The 23131-nt window shown below is 41.0% G+C and overlaps 1 protein-coding gene across 3 annotated transcripts in view; it reads left to right on the forward strand.

Moving 5' to 3' along the window:
* The first annotated feature begins 9766 nt into the window (after window positions 1-9766).
* The window catches only part of Cfap221 (cilia and flagella associated protein 221), a 95197-nt gene continuing 81832 nt past the window's right edge, over window positions 9767-23131 (forward strand). For 2 of the 3 annotated variants that reach the window (XM_090342950.1, XM_090342952.1), the window contains exons 1-3: window positions 9767-9882; window positions 12076-12261; window positions 14732-14832. In XM_090342950.1, coding sequence (XP_090199076.1) covers window positions 12123-12261; window positions 14732-14832 — 240 coding nt within the window. In that variant the 5' untranslated portion in view covers window positions 9767-9882; window positions 12076-12122. Of the gene's footprint in view, window positions 9883-10119; window positions 10193-12075; window positions 12262-14731; window positions 14833-23131 lie in introns of those variants that run through there. The other variant, XM_090342951.1, reaches the window with a different exon arrangement.

The raw sequence follows: 23131 nt of genomic DNA on the forward strand, positions 1-23131 counted from the left end.
TGGAGAGGGCAATCCCAGGCTCTGCCAGCCTGCAGGGCTGCAACCCCTACCCCCACGCCCACCCCGAAGTTCCCAAGGACATTTGCTCAGGATCCTAGGGACACAAGCCACACGAGGGACCCATAGCAACTTATTTCAGGATAGGGCCCCTTCCTAGCCTATCCTTGACCTCGAGTTCATGATCATCCCAAGTGCTGGAATTCAAGCTGTGGGCCACCTATTTGAGCCTCAATATTCATTCCTATCCCGAATAAGGTAGCAAATGCAACATAACCTACGGTGCAAAGACACAGGGACTCAGCCTGTGGTGTTCTCACCAGGAGGGAGTGGAATGAGGTGGCACCGACCTTGCACTTTCTGGTTTTCACTTTGATTTTTCTTCATCATTCAAGTCATGCCCACTTATTCCGGAAATTTCCTGTCACCCTGTCTTCCACACCAGGAAGCCTTTGGAGATCAGGTGAGATCAAGAGGACCCCGGTATGCCCAGATATTTTTGAGCTGTGCCTATGTGGAATCAGCTGGGAAGCTTGGTGACTTTCCCTGCCTGGGAGACTCTGTAAGTACCAGGCAGGTATTTCCAGTAACCTGCTTGGCCTGAGTGCAATTTCCCTTATGCCGGAAGTTCGCTTTTGCCTCCGTAGTACAAGGTCCCCCAAATAGCTTTTCTTATTGGAGGTGAAGGTACTGGGACCTTCTAACATAAATGTCCCACCACTTACGCCACTCTTCCTACTCTTTTTGCATTAGTTATTTTTCTTTTTTTGAACAGGATCTCCCATTTATGCCCAGGGACTTCCATCCTATTTTAAACCGTCCTCGGAGCTGGGATGACAGGTACACACCACGAGCGTCCTATTTTTCATTGGTTGAGATGGAGTCTCACCAGCTCCCCCTCTCCCCCATCTAGGCTGGCTGTGAACCATGATCCACTGATCACCACCCAAGTAGACGTGAGCCATTCCAACTGGGTCTCTAGAGCCAATTTTTCTGTCTCACTCTGATGTCCATTCTCTTCCCTCTTGCCCCTCCACAATTCTGCCTTCTCTTCTAGGCACTTTAAGTACATCAGCTCATCAAATTCCCCCTGGGTGACAATTTGCCCTTTTCACTGAAAGGACCTTGGAGGATGGAGGTAGCATAGAGCCTGAGCCCTGTAAGAAACCTCTGATCAGACGGCTAAGAAGCTGTTCAGGTGGCACCATTTAAATCCTCATCAGCCTTCCCTCCTAGAAGAAATTTGTTAAGTGAGGTAGGAAAATCCCTGAAGAAATGGAGGATTGTGGTGCATGCCCATAAACACCAACTTTAAGTGGGAATACAACCGGTATTGGATCCCATTTGGGGAAGAACTGGCATGAGTTCTGCCCTCCTCTCTTCTGCTTTTGACAGTCTCCTTCCTACAGAGTACATGTTTCAACTACTGTGGGTCAGGCTGTGATGGATGGTCAAGTGTTATACCGAACAACAACCATCCTTAGATGGCACTACTTGATGAAGATAGAAGATTCTGGAAGAGTAAGTGAGACCATAAATATTGTGATGCCCTCTGAGGTAAGAAGCCTTCTTAGCTTCCTTATAACCCAATGAAGGATAAAGAGGGGTCATCGCTGTGATTTTGATAACTCACATTGGCTTCCCTTTCTCCCTTTCTCCCAATTCCACTACACAGAAGAGACATGAAATGAAAGTCATAGCCATCCACACAAATAATGCACTATGTTCTCCTAGCAATAGTTTAGATATTATCCAGCCTTTATGTCAGACAGACACTCTTGTCACTCCAGAGAGGCAAATAGTAAAGGTAAACATGTATAAAAATTGAATTAAAATTTTTCTTAGTACCAAAAGGGGAATAGATCTTTTCTTCGTTTCTTTTACATTCAGTATATTTTTGGGAGACATACATCCTACGTTTGTCTCTTTTAAGAGAATCTTAGAATGGGAATCTTTTACAATGCCATGTCAGTTGTGCCTGCTCAGAGTGTCTTTCCCCTTGAGAGCATCCCCTTAAAATATGGGTACCAAGGAAGAGGGCTTACAGGGAGACTCTGCTCCCTGCCTCTGGGATACTCACCTAGGGCTTGGCTGCTGCAATCTTGCTTGTAATTTCTTACTTATTCAAGAGGACTGAGAAGCTTGCCATTTCCTTTGGAAAAAGACAGGCAGAGCACATGTATGCAAAGGATTGTAGCTTCCTGGTGGTATCGAGATGAGATTTCTATTTGGTTCTTCAGTTTCTTTTGCGGGTCACTGTTGATTCTCACGTATAACCTCTTGATGCTTACCAGTTATGACATGGGATCATTCTTTGTTGAGAGGATTCACCATTGGCTGAAGATATTCTCATTCTCTCCCTCTCTCTCTCTCTCTCTCTCTCTCTCTCTCTCTCTCTCTCTCTCTCTCTCTCTCTCTCTCTCTCTCACACACACACACACACACACACACACATCTTATTTTAACAATCTGAATCCATTTCCATCATAATGACTGGAAGAGCCCTGAATTGTTCCTGAGGAAAGAAGACTTCCTTGAGGAGATGAGAGTAAGGAGAGCACTGGGGAGGGAGAAATTGGCTGTCTTTAGATGTCTGAGCCTCAGGTCTTCACCAAATGACCATACAAGTGCAGAGAATGTGCTCTGCTCCTTTGGGAATGGAATAAACCACACACTGAGACCAGTCTACCTCTGAATGTCAGCTTTCCTGAGAGCAGAGCTAATGTATTATTGATGAGCCATAAATAATGGGGTAAGTAATTTCCTATTCAGTCCTGAAGTACAAAGGTGTAACCCTGACGTTTTAATGAGGTTTTTATGGTCTGGTCTCACTGTTTATACTCTGAAAACATGGAGGGCTTTCTCATGAACAATATTTTTCTTTGCTTTTCATATTTTCCTTCTCTATTTGTCAGCATCCTTTTAAGTACAGATATGAAACATTATAGTTAAAACAACAAATAACAGGGAACAAATAAAACTTTATCTGAATGGCAGTATTACTTACAAGACCTTATCTTCCCTGGACAGAGCATAGAACCACAGGTGTGCTCCAGTCTTCCACAGGTTTCCCTCAATTCTTCCCGGGCAGACATTTGACATAAAGCAAAGGATGGATTCCAGTCCTGATTTAGCTATCCATTAACCTCATAACCCCAACATGAGCTCACTCAGCCTCTGTCTCTTCATTTGTATAATAGGGAAATAATACTCCTCTTTCAGCATTAGCATGAAGTTGAGAATAATTCAGTACATTTAAGTTGTTGGCACCATTGACATACTACATTTTACCTATCCCATCAGCAAAAATATAAAAGTTATTCAACATAAATGTAGGTGAGACTATAAGGAAAAACTTGAATATATATTGCAACTAGAAGTAGAAAATAACGCGATTCTCACAGAGGATCTTTGTCAAGAGTCATAAATACCACAAATTCTTTGACTAAAGCATTTTGAATAATGCATTTATACTCTGAGGATTTTTTTCTAAAGATATACTCACATATACACGAATGGATATATGTATAGTGTTGGAGAAGTGACCAATACACATGTGTGTGAATCACATTACTTATAATAGCATATGATCCAATAATGGAGACTGGTCAATTCAATTATCAAATTTTATACATCCATAGAAATCAATAAGGTGGTGCCTTGTATACAGATACAGAACAATCACTCAGATATATTTTTAAATAAAAAAGAAGAATCACTAGAGTCAGGAATTTGGGCTTCTAAAGAAAGTGTAAAGGTCTTGCAAATATAATTGTTTGGATCTGAGTAAAACATATTCTTTTGTTAATTTTTATTTTAAGAATTTATTAACATTGATTTTTTACATCATATTTCAAATGTCATGTTTAACAAACAAGTATTCAAGAAGGGAATCTCTATATACAATCAACGGCACTTAGATTTTAGAACATAATTAAAATTAAGCTGAAGTTTTGTATGTCATAGATAGATATTAATCTATGTAATAAAACATGTCTATAAATTTTTATGTCTATGTAATAATGTGGATTTGATAACAGTCACCTCTGGAAAAGGAAATTTGATGATTAAGGGGAAGAATCAGGTGAGATCATTTTTATTCTTTGAATTTTATTTTGTTTTGGTTTGTGGGTCATGGGGCTGGAACTCGGCCTGGGCACTGCCTCTGAGCTCTTCAGCTCAAGGCTACCGCCCTATCCTTGAGCCAAGCCCCACTTCCCATTTTTTAGAGGTTAATTGGAGATAAGAGTCTCAGGCTCTTTTGGGCCTGGGCTGGCTTTGAACCTTGATCTTCAGATCTCAGCTTCTTGAGTACCTAGGATTATAGGCATGAGCCACCATGCCCAGCTTATTCTTTGAATTTTAACTCGTGAATATGTTGACCATATTCCATATATATATATATACATATTATTTTAAATGAAGTCTTGAGACATAATCACTTGTCAACAGTGTTCACACAGATACGTGCTCCGTAGTGGATGGATCAGTCAGCATGCATTGAACATAGTGTAGGGAGACACATGTCAAAGACATAAATCTAGCAGCTGTGGCCTTAATGTGTATCCCCAAATTTCACATAGTAAGAGCATGGCCCAGGGTGATAGAATTTGGAAGCAGAACCTTTAGGGATACAAACAGGTGAAAATGGGGAGTTCCCACAAATGGAATTAGTACCATTATAAAAGAGGCCGAGAGGGCTAGCTGCCCCTCCTCCCAGCATGGAAAGACACAGAAGGAAGTCTCACCTGTGCACCAAGACATGAAATCGTACCAGACATGGAGTGTGCTGGTGTATTATATTTGTGCTTTACAGTCTTCAGAGTTGTGAGAAACAAACTGCTGTTGTGTTTAAGCCACTCAGACATTTTGTGACAAAAACTTGAATGAACTAAGCTACAAAAGGAGAGAATACAGTACTGAAAAAGAATAACAGAGCAGAACCTGACTTAGAAGAAAAAAGTTCAGGAAAAGCCCCTCTGAGGCTGGAGTCCTTTCACTAACTAGGAACTGGTCAAATTTCAGGTAATTTATTGCAGCAGTAGAGGTTAGAACCAGAAATCATCTTATCACACAAATCAGAAATTCGGATGGGACTTGATTAGGCAGTAAACAGTAGTCATAGTGGATCTGTGTAGTGTCAGGAGATTTGCAGCCCCTCTAACACATCCAGCCAGGCAAAGGGGTGGCAGTGTGCAAAGAGTAGCAAAATGAGAAGATGGAAGGGAGGGCCCGCAAAATGAGAGGATGAAAGTATGTTAGAAGTTCTGAATTTTATGTTCTGTATAATGTGAAGCCACTGAGGAGGTTTAAATGAGAAAATTAATGGCTCCTTCCTGTTCTACTGAAGCTTGTAACAAGCTAGGGTATCTGTGCCTGTATGGTTCATTGCATTTGCTTGGCTGAACTGGACCACCTTAGAGCCCGGCTCATCATGAATGCTAAGTGGAAAACTGTGTGGAATGCACGCATGAGTGAATTAAGTAATTGATGACCTGAGAGCCATTAACTGTAAGGCACCCATTGGTTCCATGAGTCTCCAACTTCAATGCACCTATGAAACTACTGGAAAATCTTATTAAAGCACAGTTTCCAATTCAATACATCTTAGCTAGCCTGAAATCACACATTCATAGAAAGCTCCCCCTGGCCTCAGCTCCCACTTGCAGTAGTGAGGTTTTAAAAATCGTTGTCCTTCAGGTGTTTTCAGCAACAAAGAAGAGATAATGGAGCACCTCTATTAACCAACCAAAGGTGAAATAATTCCCTGCATGCCCGGAGTATTCTTATTGTTTCCCTGTTTTTCTCTCCTTCACACCACCTTTGCCTTAATGTCAGAACTCTTCATGGTCCATAATGGCTGTGGCAGTTGAAGAAACTCTGCAGACACTTCATAGTCCAGAAAGACAAAGATCTTGTCTCTAAGTGTGACTTTCTTGACAGAGAGAAAGCTTTTCCCAGAGATCTCCAGAATCCTTCCTCTCATGTATTGTGTGGCTAGAACTGAGCTACACATCCAAGACTAAATCAAGCATTCCTTGTTTGACCTGTATTAATTATTCTCCTGAACTACTGCTAGAATGAGGGATTTCAGGAGAAGACTGAGTAAATCTGAGGATCCCAACAGTGACTACTTACTATGATAGTCTATTTAGATATTCTAAGGAGACTGATGTATTATTTCTACCTCATAGGAAATACTTTTTCCTAAGGAAAAACTTGCATCTGTGACCTGATACCCATTAACTAGTTTACATAAACAAACATCTCATGATCTGAGCTGGAATGGGAAAGTCTGAGACTACAGGAAACATGATATACCTGTTCCCTTCAAATCTACAACTTTGTTGCTATAACAAAAAGAACCGAAGCAGTGCATTAGATAATCAAATGAATCTTTTCACTCCCTTAGCCAACAGTCACTGAGTAATCACTATGGACAAAGAACTGGGTCAAGGGCTGTTGGAAATCCAGTAGAGGGTACAGTGCCCTCCCCCTAAGAATTTGCAGTTTAAGGCACATGTGCAAATAATGATGGGTGCAGCTTGTAAAGAGATAAGCATTAGAAAGATATAAAGAGGGTGGAACAAGTGATTATGGAAGTCTGAAGGAGGGAAAAGCGTCTTTCTGGCATGCAAGGTTTTGAAGAGGGAAAAGGGTGAGTCAAAAACCATAAGACGGGGTATCAATGTGTAAGAAGTAATGCACCTATTACCTGGCAAATGTAACTGTAACCTCTCTATACATTTCCTCATTAATAAAAAATAAAAACATGCCAATCTATTTCAATGCATGGGGTTTACTTTATCTGAATTCTGGTTCAAACTGGCATGGTGGGGAAAAATTGGCTCATTTTTGGAGACAGTTGAGTATGGTAGTGAATTTTTAAATATAAAATGCCATTGTAATTTTAAAGACTTCTTTTAAGAAAGTCTTTATCTTTTGGAGGCATGTCCTGAAGTATTTATGAATATAATAATGTCTGGAGGGGCTGGGCGTTTGGCCTAGTGGTGGAGTGCTTGCCTACCATACATGAAGACCCAGGTTTGATTCCTCCATACCACATACATAGGAAAGAAAAAAAAGCTGGAAGTGGTTCTGTGGCTCAAGTGGTAGAGCCCTAGACTTGAGAAAAGCCCAAGGACAGTGCTCAGTCCCTGAGTTCAATCCCCAGGGCTGGCAAAAAAAAATAATGGCTGGAATTTTCTTCAAAATAATACAGTGAAGAAAAGGTAGAGCTTAAACAAGATTTCTCGTGAATTGGACAAGGTTGCGTCTAAATGGCAAGTATGAAACTTATCATAAAAGTAAAAATACAAAAAAAGCATGTGACTGAATTTATCTGACTTTGTCACCTGGTATATTGTATATACGTTTAATTGTTTAGTTGAAATAGGAAAAGGAAGGGGAAAACAAGATGATTGAGAGGGGTGGTGGAGGGAACTGGGGACAAAAACATGACAAGGGTAATCAATGTGTGAGAAGTAATACACCTACTACCTGAAGAATATAACTGTAGCTCCTCTATACATTATCCCTACAATAAAAATGTTTTAAAAAGAAAGGAGGAGATATTGTTGCAAAATATTGAATGTATATCCTAACAAAATTAAGAAAAAGTGAGTGAAAGGGCGGGTTGGGAAAGATGAATGAGAATACTGAAAGGGTGACATTGACCAAGATGCATTGTAGTCATCAGCTGTTTTATAGAATGGCAACTACTTAAAGATCATTTTGTTAAGATCATTCTTAACAAAAAGAACAGTGCTGGAGGAATATCAACACCAAAGTTTAGATTCTATTACAGAGCTATAGTAACCAAAACAGCTTGGTACTGGCACAAGAACAGGCCTGAGGACCAATGGAATAGAACTGAAGACCTAGAAATCAACCCACAGATCTATGGCCACCTAATCTTTGATAAGGGAGCCAAAATATAGAATGAAAGAAAGACAGTCTCTTTAACAAGGGGGTGCTGGCAAAATTGGTTAAGCACCTACAGAAAACTGAAGTTAGATCCTTCTATGTCACCCTGCACCAGGATTAATTACAAATGGATCAAAGACTTTGAGGTAAAAGTAGATACACTGAAAACTTTACAAGAAGGAATAGGAGATACACTAGGTTTCCTTGGCACAGGTTGAAACTTTCTTAATAAAGACCCAGAAACACAACAAATTAAAGAAAGTTTGGACAAATGGGACTGCATTAAACTGCAGAGCTTCTGTATGGCAAAGGATATAGCTAACAAGTCCCACAGAGTGGGAGAAGATCTTCACTAGCCATATAACAAACAAAGGCCTCATATCTAAAATACATCTACAGCTAAAAAAATTTTAATCCCTCAAAAACAAATCTTCAAATAAACAGCCATCTCATTAAAAGATGGGCCAAAGATTTAGAGAGACTTCTCTGTAGAGGAAATAAGAATGGCCTATAGACACATGAAGAAATGCTAGACATCTCTGGCCATAAAAGAAATGCAAATCAAAACAATTCTGAGATTTCACCTCACTCCAGTTAGAGAGGCCAGGATCAAGAAATTTAATAAACAACAACAGATGCTGGAGGGGATGTGGCCAGGAGGGATCCCTACTACACTGTTGGTGGGAGTGCAAACTCATTCAACCACTATGGAAAGCAGTGTGGCAGTGCCTCAAAAGGCTAAACATAGAACTCCCCTATGACCCAGCAATTCCACTACTTGGCATTTACCCAACCATCCAGAAACAAGGACATACTAAATCCACTAGCACAACCATGTTCATTGCAGCACTATTCACCATAGCAAAGATATGGAACCAACCTAGATGTCCCTCAGTTGATGAGTGGATCAACAAGTTGTGGTATTTGTACACAATGGAATTCTATGCTGCTGTCAGAAAGAATGACATCGCCCCATTTGTTAGGAAATGGAAAGACTTAGAAAAAATCATATTAAGTGAAGTAAGCCAGACTCAAAGGAACTTAGGCTCAATGGTTTCCCTCATTTGTAATAATTAGTACACACCTAGGACTCTCCTAGCAGAGGAATACAATAGCGCAAAACCTAGATTCATAAGGTCATATAGGATGAGATTAAACGAAAGGATCTCCAGGATATGGAAACAAGAGCTTTATCTTGTGTGATTGCTGTTCTCAACGTACTATGTTATTTCTCTTCTCTTTGGTTGCTCTTTGGTTAAGCTCATCTTGTTACTGTCTCTGACTTGGTTACCTGGTATATTGTATATACGTTTATTTGTTTATTTGAAATAGGAAAGGGAAGGGGGAAAACAAGATGATTGGGAGGGGGTGAGGGAAGGGGAGTAGGGACAAAAACATGAGAAGCAGTATCAGTGTGTGAGAAGTAATGCACCTATTATCTGGCGAATATAACTGTAACCCCACTGTACAAAGTAAGTGTAAAGGAATGGACTCCGGCGTTGGCCCCGCCCACTCATGTGAAGCCCCGCCCCTACCCTCCGTTCTGCCTCGTTCCGGTTTACGCAGGCTTCCAGTTGATGGCATCGCCCCAATTTCTTGCTTTCCTTCGGGAATCTACTAGTTCCAGCATTATAGGAGGATATTTTCTTTTTCCACAGGCCCCTCAAGATTGCTCCGAGCCCCTAGAGTCACCCACAACCTGTGATCCCAAAGCCGCGGCCGCCGGTTTCCCCCACGTCGTGGGGACATTTGGTGGCGTCCGGCTGCTCTCGGGGAGAGTGCGTCTGTGTCGCCATGGCAACGCTGGGAGCGGGCGCTGGCGCCCGACCAATCCCACCTAGGAACCCTCTGAAGGAGCGTCCCGGACTGAGTGTGGGGCGGCCCGGGGTGGACTGGGAGTCTGCCGAGCTCCAGGCGGGTGTCCAGCCGAGAACCAGCCAGGGCCAGGTCGGACCAAAGGTCGGAATCCAAAGGGTCGAATGAGGATGCGGTGATGGACGGTCTGGGGTCTGCGCCCACCCTCCGCAGCGGTGGGGTGACAGGTCGCTGAAGGAAAGGGGCCTTCTGGCTAGGGCAGAGGCCAGGACAGACAGGGCAGAGACTAGAGGTGTGGGGGGAGAGGTGGTGGTGAAGCGGGAAGGTCCGCGGCGGTGGGCACGCTGCTACGAAAACTGTTTAGCCTGGAGTTCAGGCAGGGACTGTGTGGCACTAGGAAGACTGAGACCTACCGGGAGACTGTGGGGGGCAAGACGCCAATCAGGCCCTGAAGGTAAGTGGAGTTGGCAGCCAGAGGAAAGGGGTCAGCAGAAACTGATTTCAGAGAGTGATTGCAGAGCGTTTCCTGCCATGTATTCATTCTGTTTCCCTCAACACTGCAGCAGCACATGTCAAAAATGAAACTCAGAAACATTCACACACTCAATCTGAGCCTCCACACACACACTCAGTTAAGAAGTAGTTATGGAAGCTAAGGAAAAGTGTGACTTGTAAAATGTTATTACAAGACAAGAAATTATTGTCAAATGGGCGGTAGAGGCATTAATTACTCAAGAATGTTAAGGGTGCCATACTTTCTAATGGAAGAATAGAATCCCATTGTGTATATCTACTACATTTTCTTGTTCCATTCATGTACTGAGGGGCATCTGGATTCGTTCCATAACTTAATTATGGTAAATAAGGCGGGAATGAACATGGTTGTGCCAGTAGCTTTGCGTGTAGTCATTTGGGTAAGTGCCTAGAAGTGGCCTTGCCCCATTCGTAAGGAAATAGTAAGTCCTGGAAAAAAAATCATATCAAGTGAAGTAAGCCATACACAAATAAACATAGGCTCCATGGTTTGCCTCAGTTGTAATAGTATACATCTAGGATTTTCCTAGCAGAGGATCACAATATCTCTGTAGCTATGCACATATGACCATATAAGATGATGTTAAGTGAAGCAAACTCCAGGATATGGAAACAAGTGGTTTTCTTTGTGGTTGTTGTTTTTAATATACTATGTGAAGTTATTTATTTTTCTTTCATTTTCCCCCATATGATTTATCCCCTGTCGTCACTGCATTTGATTTTGATACCCTGTGTATTGTATATATGTTTATCTGAATCAGGGAAAGGAAGGGGACCAACAAAATCGTGAGACAAAGAACAAAGTGTGAACCAATGCAACCGTGATACCCTCAAGACAATATGTTGGAAATAAACTTTACTTTTTTGGTGGGGAAAGTGGGAGAAAAACGAGGGATGGAGTAATAATATTCAACAAGAACTGTGCTTACTACCTTATTATGTATGTTACTATAGCCCCTCTGTACATCACCTTGACAATAAAATTAAAGAAAATTTTTTAAAAAGAATGTGAAGGGCACTGGGATCATCATGGGCATCATGAGGAATTTCACATGAGTATTAAGGGAGGCAAGTGTGTCGAGCCATAGGACTTCCCAGATCCACCAAGGTCCTAGAAATGTCCCCACACTTGTCTAGCCTCCCTGTCTTTACATGTCTCCTTTATTAGCAAAGGGACATAAATGCCAGTGTCCTGAAAAGTTATTCCATCTCTTGAGAGATCTTCACATACTTCTATGAGACAGATTTGGAGACATCTGAGAAAGCAGAGTCCTATTTAATGATTTGCTTCAACACTTTTTGTGCTTATTTGACTGGCAAGTCTGTTTTTCCAGTCACATGTCTAAGAAATACCTTGGGAGAACATTTTGGGGAAAAGCTGTTTAGGACAGGGAAAGGGAAGCCATGCCACTAGCATGGTTATGACAGGTGGTGATGTAAAAGGCTAGCAGAAGGGCTGAGAGTTTGGCCTAGTGGTAGAGTGCTTGCCTAGCATGCACGCAGACCCGGGGTCGATTCTTCATTACCACATACTTAGAAAAAAGCCGGACGTGGAGCTGAGGCTCAAGTGGTAGAGCTCTAGCCTTGAGAAAGTCCAAGGACAGCGCTCAGGCCTTGAGCTCAAGCCCAAGAGTGGCAAAAAAAAAAAAGGTTAGCGGAGCAGCCACAAACCTGTGTGTGGAGTAGAATGGAATAGCCAGCAGACAAGAAGGAAGGACTTGAGCCAAAGTACAATAGGTAGAATTGCAAAAAAATATGCATGTGGTTTCTCATAGCTCATTTGCTGCCCTCTCTTCTCCCCAGGAAATAAACTTAGACTCTAGAAAGAACATTCCATTTTCCGTGATAAAATGGCAGCAGTGAAAAACCCCAGCCAAGAGTTAAAGAATGTGGAAGAACCCTGCAGTCACCTATCACCCATCCTTTTGAAGAGACTAGTAGAGGAGCCCAAGAGAAGAGGAGATGTTCCTAACTACCTCCTGCAATCCAGTAAGTAGTAAGAAAACAGATTTTTCTGAACAGCTCCTATCTTCCCAGAGGATCCAAACTCCAGAAGGCAGAGTGGAAAAGTTAGTGCTGAATTGTCTATATCATTTAGGATTTTAACAAAAGCCTCGTTTTTGTGCCAGTAATGGAACTTGAATTCAAATCCTCCTCATTATCTTTTAGCTTTTTCATTCAAGGCCAGTGCTCTACCACTTGAGTCACAGCACCACTTCCAGCTTTTGTGTGGCTAATTGAAAATAAGAGTCTTATGGACTTTGTTGCTTAGGCTGGCTTTGAACCATACACAACTCTAAGCACTCAGCCTCTGGAATAGCTAGGATTGCAGCTATAAGTCACTAGTGCCTGACTCATAATAGGTTTTTTTTTTTTACCATTACAAACAATAGTTCTATTTATATCTAGCCACTTACATGGTATATTTTTTGCAGCATAAATTAGTCACCAAGATCTACTGCTTCCATTTCCTCAGGTACCTTTTCCATCTTGGCTTGTTTCTCCAGAACTGTCTGCGACAGTACTCTTTTCCCTTTCCACACTCTCTGCCTATCCATTTCCAGAATACTGGTTGGCTCTTGTCTCCACCCTGCCTAATACTCTCAGTGGTCTCCCTTGTACATAGAATAAAATCACTGGTCCTTCCCTCGACATCTGGGCCCCTTTGCTGTCTTACTTGAATCTGATCATCTCATGCCATCCCCAAGCATTTATTCCCTGTTTTGGGGAATATATGCATACGTCACATGTTCTTGCTTTTCCCTTACAGATTGCTGAGCCTGCAAAGTCTGGGAAATCCTGTATCTGTTAGAGAATAGTCTCATCATTATGTCCACATTATTCTCATGTAGCCCCCATACAACAACCTGATGAGTTACGTTCTCTTTCTACTTGCTTTTGGAGAATCTGAAATTTGGACAGGTCATATGATTTCCCCAAACTGGCACTGTAGTAAGAGGAGAGCTGCCATTCAGCTGGTGGAAACTCATATTCAGATATCTACCAGGTTTTGTGCATGCCACCTGTTCTTCAAGTCCCATCTTAAATCTCAGAAATGTTTTATTTCGACGTGATGCTTGTCACCCTAAGATGTGTTAAGCAAAAATAGGTATACTTAACCATGTAGGGGCATGAGAAAGAAAATGCTAGATGCGCATCTTCTCTGTGAATAAAATAAAAAATTAGCTTTAAGTAGTTGTACAAAGTTGTTTTAATACAATAACAGTTTATGAGTATAATGTGTCTTGGTCAGTGTCACACCTGCCATCATTTTCTCCTATGTCACCAACCACAAGTCTGACAATGTTAAAAAAAATCATTAAATAATGCCAACTTAATCACTTAAAATATAATAAAAACAATAGTAATAAAAAGAAATACAATATAATTTACAGAGATCAGCAGTCCCCTGACCCACCACCCTCTCACCCTCTTCTAGCCCTTTAATTTGGCCCCAAGCTGATGGCATTGACTGCTGACTTGGTGCAAAGAAAATGCCGTAACACTTTCACCCCACTTCAGATGGGTCACAGACCATGATGGTGAATTGTGGGGTGTGGATGTCTATGGTTTAGGACTTCGATGCAGACGAAGACCAGCGATGATCATTTTAGGGAGTTTAGACATTCTCAAAGCAGCAGTTCAGTGTTCAGAATCAGGCAAACGCAGGCTTGATTTCTGCTCCCAACTTTAGCTGTGACCCTCAGCTCTTTTTCACTCCTCACAGTGGAAATAATAGTTCATAGCACTCATGTGAGGATTATAAACAAATGTATGCAGAGCTCCACCTGACACAAAACAGAAGATATTCAAATGAAAATGAGACAAGTCCCAGAACCTTCTCCTTCTCTGTCCTGCCTAAATAAAGAGCTGAGAAAAGTTTTATAGGTTGAACCCTTATATGAGTTCAGTTATTTTAACATTTCTCTTTAAATGTTTTTTTAAAGCATTCCTATTATACCAAGGCTTTACTGTCCACAGTGATACTCAGAGCTTTAAGATGTCTCTCTATCACATGGTAATGTGGTGCAGGCAAGATCAAATAATAAAAATTAAATAGACAGTAATAAAATGCAACCCATGGTATTTGGATACTGTGAACTGAGTATTCATCACATATAGTAAATAATCTCAGTGTTAGAATAAAGCCAGGGCATGTGGTCTTTACCAGTTGGAATTTTATTAGAAAATCATGTACCATACGCATGAAGAAGAGGTTATTTTAATAAGTATTAAATATGCTATTAATTTGGATGGTGACAGAAGCAACAGAAGTAGAGGAGAAGCATCCCATTCAGTTGCAATAGATAATGAATCCTAATGACAGCTGTATCCAGTGTCTGAAACTCTTGTTATGCTTAAAATGCCCCAAATGAAAGACCATCTATGTTAAAAGAACCTTCTTATTTAATATTCCCACTGGTGTCTCATGGTGTACTTATCTCCCTTGCTTTTGCAGAGATTTATGCCAAACTTGTGAGCAATAAGGTCATCCAGGCAAGGCCTGGCATTGTACATTTTGGAGGCTATCAAGTAGGAAAAAAGCACGAGCAGATTCTGGTAGGTACTTGGGTACTTTAGAAGGGGGAAGTTAACCATAGTATTGAAATGAAATTGATATTTATACACATATAGTACTTAAACAACTGGTCTTCTGGATTAGAAGTTTAAGAACATTTAAATCTACACTAGGGTCCTTGAATGAGTTTTTGTCCCAATAGTCTTCCTAAATACTTGTCCCTATGCTGGCGGTGGGTACTGATCAAATTTGGTCCTTATAGTAGCTCTGTGCAGTGTGTACCTCTTAGAGATGAAGGAGAAAGAATTCTGAAAGCTTGAAGAATTTGCTGAGCACACCGAGCCTACTGAGTGCTCAGGATGGATCTGACTCTTGAGTTACCTTCCTCCAAACTACTCTGGTTCCACCCCCAGGAAAAGGGGTATCTCTTTCCTAGGTGGTTCCAGCTCAGGCCCTTTTAACCTGCTAAGATCACATATCAATGCCTGAGTCATTCTGGTCAGGGAGTATTTGCTGAGGTCTGGAAAGGCAGAGGTAGCTCTTCTGAGTAGGATCTAGGATAGATGAAAAAGTGGTACTTCAAGCAGCCAGAGCCTCCAGTAGGTTTACTGTAGAACAAGATGAAGGACCAGACCTACCTGGGTTTTATTCCTTGACCTGAATACTGAGCAGGGCATCTCACAATTCCACTTGTGCTTATCTATGTGAAAATACACCCAAGCCTTTATGTTAGCTCTCTTACCTCTGTGACCTACCTCAGTCTCCCAAAGTCACACTGGACAGGACATCTCAGACTGCTCCATGATGGGTTCTGGATCAGAGCCAAGGTAGCATCTGAGCTAAACTGGGGGTGGGGCGGAGTTGTTAATCTTCACTTGCTATGTGTGTGCCAGTACTGAGACTTGAACTCGGGGCCTTGTACATTTTCTTGGCTTTTTTGCTCTAGACTGACACTCTATCACTTGAATCACACCTACATTTCTGGCTTTTTAGTAGTTAATTGATTTATCTACCCTGGCTGGCTTTGAATCTCAACCCTCATATCTCAGCCTCTTGAGTAGCTAGGATTGCAGGCCTAGGCCACACTAGTTTCCAGCATCACCTGGGCTTTTTGAGACAGTATTTGTGTATGCAAGATGTGTGTGTGTGTGTGTGTGTGTGTGTCTGTCTGTCTGTCTGTCTGTCTCTCTGTCTGTCTGACTGTCTGTGTCTCTGTCTGTCTGTCTGTCTGTCTGACTGTCTGTGTCTCTGTCTGTGTCTGTATGCTCTCCTTCTGGCCCTATCTGCAGCCACTGTAAGACTGATGATTTTAAGAAACAGTCCAATTCAGAACATTGAATCTGAGTCACTTCAGAGTCACTTCAGGACATTGACAAATGGTGAAACTGACCAGAAGTGACCAGTGGTTTCTGTCCCCAGCAAATGGAACCATGTCCATGAGGCCCTGCATGTTGAAGTGGGTAGAGAGAGACAGCTCCTAGGAAGTTTTCATTCTTAGGAATAGAAAGAGGGTTTAAACATATGGGTAGGAACTTTCTCCACCAATCACCTAAACCAGCTTTTCCTTGTTGAAGTTTGCAGACTAGGATCTAGTGGACTAAATCTAAAATATTTATTTTTAATAATCACTTAATGTTAGCAAGCTAAGTAAATGCAAAAAGCTAAGTTTTACTGCAAGCTCTTTATTATTCTTTTTCTTGACAGCTTCATTGAAATAAGTCACATTCCACAAATTCTCCCATTTATAACATAAGCACAATTCGATGACTTCACTAGACTTAAAGGTACAAACACTGCCAAGATGTAAGTTCAAAACATTTTTCTCACTCTCAAAAGAGTTCCTTTACCCTGTATCCGTCACTCCCCATCCTTTCATGCCACACTAGGCACCATGCATGTACTTCCTGTCTCTGTAGGTTTACAGATTCTGGAATTGCACATAAACGAAATCACACAACATGTGGCCAATTTGAACTGCTTCATTCACACAGCACAGTGTTCATACAACATACAATGTGAGCCAGGATTTAAACTCCATTTTTAAAGCTGAATACTAATGGGGACAAAAACATGAGAAGGAGTATCAATGTGCGAGAAGTACCTACTACCTGATGAATGTAATTGTAACCCTTCTATACATTATCCCAATACTGAAAAAAAAAAGCTGAATGCTATTCCATTGTGTGGACAGATAAATGAAACGTGGTCAGACCATGTTTCATTTATCTGTCCCTCAGTCAGTGCACATATAGGTGGTTTCTCTTTGGGAACTGTTAATAAATAACAGTGCAATGACCACTCATGTACATGTATGTATGTGTGGACATATTTTTAATTCTTTTGGAAGTGTGAAATTGTTGTAATACGTAGTATGTAACTTTTATGTAGGTGCTATTGAATACCACAAATTTAGGTTATAAAAATGAGAAAACAGAAAATCTGGAGGCCAGAGCTCAAAATCAAGATGCAGCGGGCTGCACTCCTCCCAGGGGTTCTTTCTTGTGGGTAGTCCTGGTTGGTCCTAGCTTGTGGTGGCATCACTCTAATCTCTGCCTCCACATGGGATTTCCCTGTTTCCCTGTGTCTTCTCTTTTGCTTTAAAAATGATAGGGAACACCAGGTAACCCAGGATGACCCCATCCTGAGATCCTTCATTTAACATCTAGAAAGACCTTTTAGCCAATAAGGTCACATTCACAGGTGTCACAGATGAGAATGTGAGCATAACTTTTTGAGGCCACTATGTACCACAATAAAGCTTTATTTGCACTTCTATATACCTTTTCATGAGCACACTAGCCATTAACCAGTCCAACATACATGAACCAGTTCACACAACTGTTTGAGAACCAATGCTAAGTAATACTGATAGCTTCATAGCATAGGGGTACTTACTAATCTCTCTCAATTTGAGTTTCTTCCTCCATATCAATTACTTGCACGAAATGTGATAATAGATATGAAAACATCTGTAACTACTTATAGCAATGAAGTTAAACCTTTCCTTGAGCAGAAGTGATTTTTAAAGGTGTAAAGACCTAGTCAGCCCTAGGTCGAGGCAGATGCTGTTAGCTCTTACCTGCAATCCAAGCTACTCAGGAGGCTGAAATCTGAGGCTCAAGGTTCAAAGCCAATCAGGGCAGGAAAGCAATTGGCAATATTTTTTGTTGAAAACTTGTTTTTTCCTATTGAGTGGTTTGGATGGTCTTAGTGAAAATCAATGGACTGTAAATGTAAGAGCTCCTTTCTGGGCTCTCATTTCTGCTCCACTCATCTGTATATTTGTCCTGATGGCACTATAACACTTGATTATTGAAGTTCTCTGCAAGCTTGGAAACCAAAACTTGCAAGTGCATCAACTTTGCTTTTCTTTCTTCAGATCATTTCTACTATTCTGCAATTGTGATAGGAGTTACACTGAGTAAATTTGGGGAGTATCATAATATTGTCACAAATATCATTTATGATACTTGTTTCATCACCTTTGTCACTAGCTTTAGGGTATTTCCCACTTTAAACCTATTTTTAAAGTAGACTTTCCCCAGAATCACAGAGGACATAATTACCTTGCTAAGATCCTCTAAAAGAAGTTAAGAAATATTTCCATTTTCAAGCAGTATGGCAGTTCCTCAAAAGACTAAACAGAACTCCCCTATGACCCAGCATTTCCACTCCTTGGCATTTACTCAAACGTCAGAAACAAGGACATACTAAATCCACTAGCACAAGGATGTTCATTGCAGCACTATTTACCATAGCAAAGATATGGAACCAACCCAGATGTCCCTCAGTTGATGAGTGGATCAACAAGATGTGGTATTTGTACACAATGGAATTCTATGCTGCTGCCAGAAAGAACGACATCGCCCCATTTGTAAGGAAATGGAAAGACTTAGAAAAAATCATATTAAGTGAAGTAAGCCAGACTCAAAGGAACTTAGGCTCAATGGTTTCCCTCATTTGTCATAATCAGTAGAAACCTTGGGCTCTACTAGCAGAGATTTACAATAGAACAAAATCTAGAGACATTAGGCCAAATAGCATGACACTAAATGTAAGGACCTCCAGGATAAGGAAACAAAAGCCATATAATGAGTGACTGTTGTCCTTAATGTACTATGTTATAGCTCATCTCTTTTGCCATCCCTTGGTTATCTCATATTGTTACAATTTTTCACCTTGTTATCTGATATATTTTATATGTGCTTAGTTGGTTATTTGAAATTGGATAGTGAAGGAGGGAAATCAAGATAAGCGAGGGAGGGTGGGAGGGAAATGGGAACCATGTCATGAGAAAGGGTATCCATGTTTGTGAAGTTATGCATCTTCTATCTGGTGAATATAATGTAACCCTTCTATTAGCCACAATAAAAATATAATTAAAAAGAAGAAATATTTCCATTCTCTATGAATGGCATTTATTAGAGTTAATAATTAACTGATAACTTTAAAAACTACTATACCAAACAAACAAACAAAAAAGCCAAACAACACAGCTAGCATTTTACTTACTTACTCTTGCTAAGTAAGTGGTTTCAATTATGTTACCAAGTTTAAAATTCTTTACCCTCTTTATACTTTTAGTAATTTTAATACTAGTATTAACATTAGTCTTTCCTAGTAGTCATCTCCAATGGAACATTTTTTATTAGTTTCTCTCTAGTGAAGTTGTACTGTCCCGTGTATGTTGCCACGTTTTGGGTTTTCTTTTGTTTAATTCCACATACAGTTAGCAAGGGCATCCACCATGTGGCAAAGTGTGTGAGAGTCGTTATGGGAAATGCGAAAGTGAACAAAATGGTCCCCAAATAGTTTTTTTAAAACACACACACACACGCACGCACGCACACACTCAACAACTCAAACATGATACCAGACAAGCAAGGCAATATAAGAAGAAAATGCACCTCTAAGAGACACCATGTCACCCACACCAGGAAGTAAAAAAATGCAGTGTGGAAGAGAAGCTGGCTGGCATAGCTACAAGCGACATTTTTTTTTTTTAATTCAGGGCACAGAGGAAGACATAGAGAGAGGTTCTGGGTAAGCAAACATGTAGTGAACTTGGAAACCAGTGAAAACTATGATTTAGGTGAGTTGTAGGATTTGGGGAAGTAGGATGGGAAAACTGGAAAGTGTGGGTTGGGATAAGAAGATCAATCTGAATGTAATTCAGATGCAAAGGAAGTGAAGGCTGAGTTTTTAAGCAACACAATGCTATACTTTAGAACATTCACACCCGTTTTGTGGAATTTTGGAGATGGTTGGGGTTCACAACCTTCGTGTGTGTGTGTGTGTGTGTGTGTGTGTGTGTGTGTGCGCGCGCACGTGCGCGTACACGCTCATGCACGCACACCCATCCTGGGGCTTGAACTAAGGCTCTAAGTGCTTCCCCTTAGTCTTCGTCTCAATGCTAGCACGGTTCCTCTTCTGGCTTTTCCTCGGTAAATAGACTGGTAGACATTCTTGCTGGGCTGGCTTCAAATCTTGCTCTTCAGATCTCAGCTTCCTAAGTAGCTAGAATTACAAGTGTGAGCCACCAATGTCCAACTCAACCTTTTCCTTCACTGTTCTTTTTTTTTTTTTTTTTCTACTCCTGGGCTTGGACTCAGGACCTGGGCTCTATTCTTGGGCTTTCTCAAGGCTAGAGATCTACTACTTGAGCCACAGCACTACTTCTGGCTTTTTCTATGCTTGTGGTACTGAGGAATCAAACCCAGGTCTTCGTGCATGCTAGGCAAGCCCGCTACCACTAGGCCAAACTCCCAGCCCTCACTGTTATTCTTAAAGGAGACACTAATGAGAGGAATGGAATATTATTTTCGGAGGTAGAGTTAAGCTTTGAAGGTACCATGCCATTTTAATATTGGAGATTCTTTTACCCTCTCAGAAATTAATTTTCAGTTCCTCAGTGGGGCCTTACTGGCCTAGAGAATGTTAGGGAAGCACATGAGAATGTTAGGGAGTATGGTTTAGTTATTAAACAGTTGTAAAACCTGTGCTTTGCTTTACTCTGCTGAGAACAGAGGCCACCTCTGCGTCTAGTATCATTCCTTTGTGCCTAGCACAACATCGACACAGAGAAAGCACTCAGTCAACGCTTGCGAAAGAATCACACTGGCAGACACTGGGCTGACTTGGTGGCAGCTTTCGAGGGCCAAAAAATACAACCACACATCTATCAGGCATTAAAACAGAAATAGATAAATGTACACAATGACTTCATCTGAATAATATTCTGAGAAGTATTGGGAGAACCAGTCTCCTATTTCTACCAGCAAAGTTAAGAGGAAGCCCAAGGCAATTTCCTTGAGATTCTTGCCAAACAAGGGGGGAAATTCAACAACTCTGCTTTTATCTTAGTTTCACCACAGGAAACTTTGTAAATTGCCCAAGGATGGAACGATTGAATGTGTGTTTAAAACCACAATAAATTGTTTATTAACATTTGAGATTGATCCAGGTCTCGCCTTCATGTTGAAATCTGTGCTTCGATCTACTTTCAAATTTGAATTAATACTCCTCCATTTTCTCCAAACAGAGATTCCTTACATTCTCCCTCTCCCTGCCATGGGAAGAGTTGCCTGGGAAATTGTACTTATTAAGTAAATAATCCATCTATTTTCTTAGGAGACAACCAGTGTTGTGTTGCCAGTCCAAATAAGATTGTTAACCTTGTAAAGCCTTATTGTATAGGCACGAACATTTCCTTCTGCATTTGTAAAATAATAATATTAGTTTGTAACTCCCTATTACAGCCTTTAGGGACTACCCATCCCCACCCCAGAAGCTTGCATCTCGAAACTAAGTCCATGAATTTCAATGGCTCCTATGTGGAAATGGACAGGAGAATCAATATGACAAATAAAAACACAACTTTTATTTCTTGAATACCAATCTCACTCTCTATTGAGAAGAACGCTATATATGAGCAAGATGCATTTTAAGATAAAACATTTTCAGGAACATATAGGACTATTGGAATTTGGCCCCAGATCCCTGAATGAATAATTGACCTTCTCTAGAGAATGATGTTTTCACACGTGTGTATGCATGCATACAAATAAAACTAGAATTACAGTAACATTTTAAAATATAAACTATAGGGGCCAGGAGTTTGGCCTAGTCGTTAAAGTGCTTGCCTAGCATGCATGAAGACCCGGGTTGGATTCCTCGGCACCACATACATAGAAAAAAAGCCAGAAATGGTGCTGAGGCTCAAGTGGTAGAGCTCTAGCCTTGAGAAAGTCCAAGGACAGTGCTCAGGCCCTGAGCTCAAGCCCAGGACTGGAGAAAATAAAATAAAATAAAATATAAACTATAATCACATTTTTTAAATAACTGCAATGATAACCATCGCTTTGTTCAGTGAACATTAGGATTTGAGAATGATGAATCCTGTCAAATCAATAACTAATATCACAAAAAGTTTTCATTTTCTATTTTCATCCTATCACTCTCTTTTATTTTGATGAAGCCACTTTTTAACCCAAGTACACTGATTAAAATGTACCAACCTTTTCTTCCTCTGCCCTTGCTGGCAGCAACTGAATGGAGAGCACTCCAGCTTGGTGGCTGAAAATGTTGTTTGGAAACATATGGGGATAAATGCTTTGGAATAAAGATTACCCCCCACCCACACTAGACCAAGACTTCCTTGGAGGCAGACTCTGTTGTTGTGTTTTTTTTCTTTTTTCACTCCAGTCCAGAAGCATAAACCTGTATCTAGGCCCTAGGCTTAAACTCTAGGAGTTTTACATGTTTGGTCCAGCCATTCGTTCCTATAGTGAAGGGCATAGAAAGGTGACCATGAGCAACCGTGGCAAGAGATCACATCAGTCCATCTTCTGCTATCTTCACGGTCCAGACATGAACTATTGATTAAATAGACAGCTGGAGGCAGAGGTGAGAGACATAGACATAATTACAAAAGCTGTTCAAAGTATGGTCTGGTTGATCATTGGTTTAGACCTTGTTTGGGGAAGGGCTCCAGAGAAGTTGTTACCGTTGTCATCATGGATCAGGGTAAACAAATCATCATTGTCTGCTGGATATTCTTGCCAGAAATTCTACTGCTCTCTCTCATTGATTTCAGTTTCTTTCCACAAAGTGCATCCATAGTCCTGTCCCTAGGATCCCAAGGTATCTACAGAGAGAATGGCTTGAAGGCACATAGAAAATGGAGGCAGAGATGCCAAGCTTTCTTTTGTTTTCCCTCCTTCCAGATAGTTTGTGGACCCATATAAGGAGTCAGTGCTTTTCAGGAAAGCAGTACCTGTTAACAGATCCTACAATGGCATACAGAAGAGAATGTGAGGGGAATGGAGGAAGGGAAAGGAA

This window comes from Megascapheus bottae, chromosome 12 (assembly GCF_031878675.1).
Source record: "Megascapheus bottae isolate mThoBot1 chromosome 12, mThoBot2.hap1, whole genome shotgun sequence".
NCBI classification, from domain to species: Eukaryota; Metazoa; Chordata; class Mammalia; order Rodentia; family Geomyidae; genus Megascapheus; species Megascapheus bottae.